This window comes from Columba livia, chromosome 2 (assembly GCF_036013475.1).
Source record: "Columba livia isolate bColLiv1 breed racing homer chromosome 2, bColLiv1.pat.W.v2, whole genome shotgun sequence".
Taxonomy (NCBI): domain Eukaryota; kingdom Metazoa; phylum Chordata; class Aves; order Columbiformes; family Columbidae; genus Columba; species Columba livia.
In genome coordinates this window covers 139,406,899-139,414,197 of record NC_088603.1, presented here as the reverse complement: position 1 = coordinate 139,414,197, position 7,299 = coordinate 139,406,899, and the positions used below count along the sequence as shown (strand labels likewise).

Sequence of the window (7,299 nt, the reverse complement as noted above, 5' to 3'; positions counted from 1 at the left end):
CCAGGCCTTCCCAGTGGGGATCAGAGGCACTAGTGAGGGGCTCCCAAGGGTGATAATGGAGGGAAGAACAGGTGTCTGTGCCACCACCCTGCTACCTGCATGCTGGACACAGGCAATGAGCATGCAGCCCAAGGCATGGAGACACCGGGCTACCAAGAGTCACCTCCATGTGGGGTGACTGGGGGTTTATAGAGGCGGTGAGGGAAGGAGAGAGAAGGGGGTGCCCGCGGTGGGGTGAGGGTCTCCCGGGAGGGAGGAACGGCCCCTTTCCTCGTCTCCACTCTCTCCGATCCCCCGGACGTGACCTGTGCTCGGCAGCGGGCGGCTCCCGCGGGCGCGGCGCGGATGGAGCCGGGGGAGCCGGGGCGGGGGGGTCTCCGCTGCCAGCGCCGCCGCGGGCCCGGGCTGGGCAGCGCCGCCACCCCGCGAGGGGCCCGCGGGTCCCGCGGCTGAGCCCCGGGGCAGGGGGCGGTATTTGCGCCTCGCTGTTTGCTTCCAGAGCTGCCGGGAATTAATCGTCTTCTGCAGGATAAAGTCCCTGTCTACGCGGGTGAATTGCCCGTGTCCAAAGTCTACTGGCAGGAGGCTGTCTGCGGCAATCTCCGCGAGAGGGATGACTTTTACAATATATGGGCTGATTGCAAATAAGTTACTAATAAGCCGCTTTGGCGTAAGAACGGCTCTGTGCATTATTTCCTAAGATCTGTTTATTTGCAAGTATTTCTTTCTTTCTCTTCTTTAAAAAATATTTCGTTCGGGAAAATAGGAAAAAAAAAAAGTACAGAAGTTAATATTTAGACATTCACACTATTAAGTAATAGAGCTATAAACTCTCAAATACGGCACTTTCATTTTACTTAACAATAGATAACACAACAGCGACAGTGAAACAGGCCAAACAAAAGCGATCACCAAAATTGTTGTGACAGTACAATTACCCGGCTAGGAAATTTATTCAATATGCTTTACCATTGCATTGACACAGCAGGAAAAAAAAGACCAAATGTTCAGAGAATAATACAACAAGGCAGGAGGTATTTGGAAAAAAAGAAAAGGATTTATTTTGAAATACACTTTTAAGAGATACTTTGCCTCTCCGATTTGTTATCGATGTGCATCTGACACGACGATACGAAACAAACAAACGAAGAAAACCACATTCTGTACAGAGCTCTAAAATGAGCCGCGAGTATCTACAAGACGAGCTCTACGCCTGGGTGTGGGTTGGAGAGGGGCCCGATCCTGCAGTCCGCACTCTCTAAACGAGTTTCGCAGACGTGTGGTAGGAAAGCTTGGCCCCGAGTCTGCGTGTCTCCGTGTGTGTATGTTTGCGTGTCTGTGAGTTCCTACAACACAGTCCTTGAGCGAAATGGGCAAGTTGGAGCTGCCGGAGCGGGTGCGGGTCCCTGGCTGCTCTAGAAGTCCTGCCGCGGGGTGTGAGTTAGACTGTGCCGCCGTAGATCACAGTTTCGCCTGAACACTTTGCCGCACTGCTCACAGTTGTAGGGCTTGATGTCTGTATGGGTAAGAAGGTGAGTTTTCAGATTACTTCTTTGATTAAAGGTTCTTCCACATGTGGGACATTTGTGTGGAGATTCCTGTTCAGATTTGAAGCAAGCAAAGGATTAATCCTTCACAAACTACCTGGTTGAACGTATTACTGCACTTTTTGTTATCGCAACGCACAAGTTGAAATATCGGGATTCGATACAAAGTAAAAGCGGTCAAGCGGACGGGAGACGGTCTACCTCGCCCGGTCCTGCCCCGAAAGGGTTATTTTATAGTTTTCGACTTGTGGCGTTTCGCTCTCCTAGGGCGCAGGGAAAGCGGCCGCATCGCCGGACTCCCACCCGGGGCTCCCGCTGCCCGCCGGCGGCCGCGGCGGTGCCGGTGGGCGTGCAGGGAGCTCCGCGCCACTCTGCACCTCTCGCACCGCTCCGCGCCGCTGGGCTCGCCCGCCGCCCTGAGCCTGCCCTCGCCGACGCAGGGCTGGAGCCCTCAACGAAAAACGCCTCGAAGCGGTGGCGTGGGCAAAACCAAACCCGGGGCTCGCTCCCCGTCGCCAACTGCGTCCCCGCCGGCTTTAAGCACATCACCCGCGGCCGCCGTTTTTAGGTGGGTGGGCCGCGGATGTAACCGCGGACGCTTCCCTCTCCCACGGAAGGACGGAGCCGTCAAGGGCCTGAGTCCCTCGATTCCCTCCGCACCGGAGCCCCTAACCCCCCGGCACGGCCGCCGTCCCCGCCCCGCCGCGGCCCTGGTCCGCGCCGGCGGCACACGCGCGGAGGAGGCCGGGGAGCGCCGGGCTCACCTGCATGTGTAGGGTTTTGTGGACCGCCAGGGTCCTGGACTGGCAGAATCCCTTCCCGCACTCCTGGCACTTGAAGGGTTTCTCTTTGGAATGGATGTACCTGGAAGGCAACCCGAGGGGTGAGCGACGCTGCCGGGAGCGCGGGGCCCACCCGCCCCCGACCCCACTCCCCCAAACCCGGCTCCTCCCAAGCGCGCCCACCCCCCAGTTGCTATTTCCTCTCCTCCTTTAATTCTGTTCATGGTTAAACTCCTCTATAGGTTCAAAACATTCGAAATAATTCGTATCGAGGCATGATTGTACTCTCTGGTGGCAGATTGGGACAGCATCTGCCGGCTGGACCCGAGCCCGCTCTCCCTGAAGGCAGCGCGGATCCTGCGCGGTGCGGATGTAGAGGGGGGAAAGCCGGGGAGCGCCCACCTGCACCCCGTCCTCCTCCCCGCACCCCAGGGCCATGAAGCTTCACCCCAGCCGCCCCAGCAGGGGTGTCCGTCCCACGCAAAGGGCAGGTTTTAGCTGCTCTGGCCCCTCCGCGGCTGCATAGCGGGAGCGCGGTTTTCTTCTGCTGCTTTTCCGGCTCAGCTCCCGGAGCGGCTCAACCGCATTCCCCCGAGCTCCCCCCATCCCGGCTCCACACGGCCTGGCCCCGGGCGCGGGGGTCCCTCACCGGTGGTCCCGCAGGTGGTCCTGCCTCCGGAAAGCCTTGTGGCAGATGTCACAGGTGTAAGGCCGCTCGTCCGTGTGGGTCCGCTCGTGGATGAGGAGGTTGTAGGACTTGGTGAAGTGCCTGCCGCAGAACTTGCAGATGAACTCCTTTTTCGTCTTGGAGGGCAGGCGGCCGCGGGAGGGCTTTCTGTCCGGTGACAGCTTGCTGATGCCCGACAGGGGTGAGGCCAGTCCAGGGCTCAGCTTGGCGAGCTCCCCCACCTTGGGTGGGTCCTCCTGCGTGGCGGCCACGGCCAGATTGGCAAAGTCAAAGCGGGGCCTGTCCTTGTGCAAGGCTGGGAGGACGTGGGCGATGGCCCCTTGCTTCGGGTGGAAGAGGTGCGTGGCAAAGGGGAGCGCGGGGAAAGGGAAGCGGGAGTCCACCAAGCCTTGGGCAGCCGCCATCTCCGTGATGGTGGAGCGGGTGATTTCATGCACATTGGGGTAGCCCAATGTCCAGTGGTTCATGTGCATGGTTTGCACGGCGCTGAGTCCATACAGACCTTGCAACTGGTCCACAGCTGCGGGGAAGGTGTTCACAGCCTGGAGGAAGGAGTAATTGGTGAGTTGGAGGGACGGGTGCAGCGGGATGGGGGCTGGCAAAGCCTTGCTTCCCATCTTCCCGGGGCGGGCGCAGGCCGGCGGTGCCTCTGCTGGGCTTTCGAGACGGTAAGAAAATCCTAGGAAGAAAGAGGGAGGAAGGAGGGGAAAGATAATTTCACTGCGAGCAGCGTGGTCCCCCTTAGCCGAAACGAGCGCAGCGACGGAAGGCAGGGAGGGCCAGGCACGGCTCGGGCCCCAGCGCCCCGCCGCACCCCGGTTCCCGTTCTTTGCCGGGGCCGGCGGCCGCCATCGACCCACCGGCGCGATCGATTCGACAAGAGAAGCTATAGCGTAAAGAAAAAAAAAAAAAAAAAAAAATCAAATTCACTCCCAGGAACACCCATCCCAAATTAAAATAAAAACGAGAAAACCTAGCACCGAGCCAACCGAAGGAGCCGCGGATTCAAACTAAACGAATCATGGAAAAATACACCAAGAACTGAGCCGGGGCCGCTCCGCACCCCACCGCCGTCCCTCCGCAGCGCCAAGCCCGGGCCGCGGCCACCGCGAGGACCCCCGAGGCCGCCTCCCTCCTGCCCCCCGCGCCGACCTGGCCCCCAGCGTCGCTCCCACCCTCCGCGGGCCCCCGCGGGCGCTGAAGCCCCGACCCCTCCTGGTTGGGGCCTCCACGGGAAGGAGCAGGGTGCTCACGGAGAGCCGAGGTAGGGCCGGGGGGAAGCGGGGGTAAAGGGGGTGGGAGGGATGGAAACCCCGCGTTTATCCCAGTTCGGATGCTTATTTTTCTTCCTTCAACAACAACTCATTTATCAAGATAACTGAGGGAGAGAAAAGGAGCTCCTGCCCTGCACACACACCTACTCAACGTCCCCCCCCCGCCCCGCGACGCAGGTCCTAAATAAATCCACTTTGCGCTGAGATCCCTTCCAGATGTCCGGGGCCGCGTCCGGGAGCCCGCTCGGGCCCGGGCGATCTCATCGGCCGTGGAGAAAACAGTCTGCTCGGAGGCCGCCCCGGCCCGCCGAGGTCTGCCCCGCAGCCGGCTCCCTCCATCCCACAGAGCCGGGAAGGGCGAGCGCTGCCCCAGCGGGACAGAGCCGTCCGGCCGAGCCCCCCGCACTCCTTCCGCCGTCCCCCGGCCGGGAGCTCTGCCGGAGCGACGGGGCCGTGAGCTAATGAGCGGTGTGTGACTGTCAGAGGGTTTCACTCAGCCCACTCAACCGAAACCGCCGGGCCCGCTTCTCCCGCCGCCCGGGGGGACCCTTCGGCGCCCCGGGGAGGGGATCGTCTCCCTCGGGGCAGGGGGGCATCGGCGCGGGGGGCAAGCCCTGCCCTCTCCTTTTTTTTTTTGTTTTTGCTGAGGGTTTACTTTCAGCAGCCAAGAGGCCATATCGACCCAGAGAAGTGGCGTCTCTTCCCCAATGGAGCAAAAGCAGGCGCCGGGGGCTCTCCGGGCCTGCAAAAAAGAAGTAGAGCCGAGGGTGCCCCAGTACCTCCTGGGATTTGGGTGGAGAGACCGGTAATACGTAGTTTCCAAAATACAAAAGACACTCTTCTCTCAAAACAGTCCAAATCCAAAATCCCCAGAACCACAACACAAATAAAGGAAACTCCGAGAGCAGAGCCAGCGCCCCGGGAGCAGCGTCCCTGCCCCTCCGCGCCGGGCCGCCGCCTCGCAGCCCTCACCGTGGTCACACGCTCTGGGCCGCTCTGCCGGCACCGTGTAGCCTCCGGGTGCAAAGTGACTTTTGGATATTTTTCCTAAAATACTTTTCCTCCCCGTTAGTGACACCGCACTGAATCGGCCCTCCGGGGAAAAATGCGGCAACGAGGTCGGGTGTGAACTGCAGCGCTACCCACCCCTGTTTTCGTTTCACTTGTATCGTGGCTCTCCCCGATTTCCTCCGATGCTGCCCGGTTTTTCTCGTTTGTGATTACATCGAGACCGGGGCCAGTGTTATCGATACGACCTATTATATATGGTGACCTTTTCTTTTTTTTCTTGGGGGTGGTTATATATAGAGACTTATTTTTAAAGATGTCGTAGTATGAGTTCCTATTCGCTTTCCTCCAGAAGCCTACACAGAGGCGATCAAACCGCTTTTCGCCGGCTGCTAACGCAGCTCATGCCTCCATCCCGACTCTCTGCGGCTGCGTTTCGGAGCTACCGCCTACGAGCAACGACCACGGTAGGTACGGAATTTCTGTAGGACAGAGCCTCTTCCTTTACAACAGTGTTTGGTGGTCTCTTTGCAGGGCACTCGTTTTCGTGTCAAAGAACCAGCTCCGAAAAATATTCTGAACACGAAACCCAGATTTTAAAGCGGAAACTTTTAAAACAACACTGTTGCCTGAACCACGGAACGTCTCTTACTATTTGTCCTTGGAGGTAACTTTATTAAAATCTATCGATTAAGACCAGAAAGTGCCTTCCTACTTTATTTCGAGGCGACTTATAATAAGGTGCGGGGGGGAAAGTCAACCAAAAACGGATGTTACTTAAACCTTGGCACTTCCTTTTTCCTTGCTATTCAGACCGCTTAATTTAATTAAGCCCGGTGCCTCGGCAGTACTCCGCTCTCTACCTGCCTGCCTGCTGCCGGCCTGGCCGGCGCTGCCCTTCCCCCCGCGGCGGGGCTGCGGCCAGGGCCGTGTCCCGAGGGCCCTGCGGTCGTTCCCGGGGAGAGGGTGGGCCCCGGGGCTCCTCCGCTCCCCTCCAGTCTCACCCGAACCCGCGGTGGCCGCTGCCGGCGCAGCCAGGTGTATTTCCACGAAACGAGGACTCCTCCAGCGCGACCCGCGGGCCAGCCCCGTAGTCCCCGCACGCGCCGAGGACTTTCGCATGAAGGACATCGACCGAGCACTCCGGGAGGCCCTCGCCACCTGGTCCCGCACCAGCGCGCCCACAGAGTAGGGGGGACCTGTACCCCAGCTGTGCGGAGCTGCAAACTGAAAGTAAACCCAGCGGCCCCGCGCTCCCCGCCGAGGGGACGCGCTCCTCCCGGGGCCCTCAGCAGCCCCGCTGCTCCGCTCCCGCCGACGGCAGCAAGCAGAACGGGCCGGGGGAGCCACTTACCTACCGCAGCCGGCTGCTCCTCCCGGGGCAAAGCCGAGGCGGCGGCCGCGGCACCTTCACGGAGACATTAGATCCACAGCGGGGATGCTCAGCGGGGTCGGGACCCGGCGGTGGCCGGCATGTTGCGGATGGCTAGGCAGCGGCTGGGAGGTCTGGCGGTCCCGGCGCCCCGGCATAAACCGTGGCCACCCGCCCGCAGCCTCCCGCCTTCGACCCCGGCGAGGCTCTTCGCGAGTCTGAGCCGCCCCCTGCCCGGTCCATCACATTTCAGCGGTGAGTGGCGTGGAGCGCTGTCCCCGCCCGCCCGCCGCCGGCCCACCCCGCGGCGCGCACAGCCCCGCGCCCGGGGCCGCGCCGCTCCGCCCCGACGGGACGGGACCGCCCCCGGGCCGGCCCCGGCCCGCCTCGCCACGCCGGCCCCACTGTTTACTTGTGTTTGGGTAGCAACTGGGTTTTAAAGGGACAGGACGCCCCCCGTCGTCCCCCCCCCGCGTCACCTAAGGTGACTTTTCCCTCCAACAACCACCCGCCGTCCCCCACCCCACTGCTGGCCGCGGCCGCGGGGATTTACGCGCTCACGGCGTCGCACCGCCCGCCTCGGCCGCCTGCCGTGCCCTGGCCAGTGTGACACATGCGCCACGACTTG

At 61.1% G+C, this 7,299-nt stretch overlaps 1 protein-coding gene across 5 annotated transcripts; it reads right to left on the bottom strand.

Moving 5' to 3' along the window:
- Nucleotides 1-689: 689 nt before the first annotated feature.
- OSR2 (odd-skipped related transciption factor 2) lies at nucleotides 690-6,975 on the bottom strand. Of its 5 annotated transcripts, none has more exons than XM_065054076.1 (4): nucleotides 6,654-6,975; nucleotides 2,979-3,696; nucleotides 2,312-2,411; nucleotides 690-1,598 (listed from the first exon to the last, which is right to left on the bottom strand). In XM_065054076.1, the coding sequence occupies exons 2-4, from the start codon at nucleotides 3,632-3,634 to the stop codon at nucleotides 1,416-1,418; spliced, it is 939 nt and encodes a 312-aa protein (XP_064910148.1). In that variant the 5' UTR covers nucleotides 3,635-3,696; nucleotides 6,654-6,975; the 3' UTR covers nucleotides 690-1,415. The 5 variants fall into 5 exon arrangements, with proteins under 5 accessions (XP_064910148.1, XP_064910149.1, XP_064910151.1 ...); XM_065054077.1 differs by having other exon boundaries at nucleotides 6,658-6,893; XM_065054079.1 differs by having other exon boundaries at nucleotides 690-1,516; nucleotides 6,654-6,891.
- Between the last annotated feature and the right edge of the window lie 324 nt (nucleotides 6,976-7,299).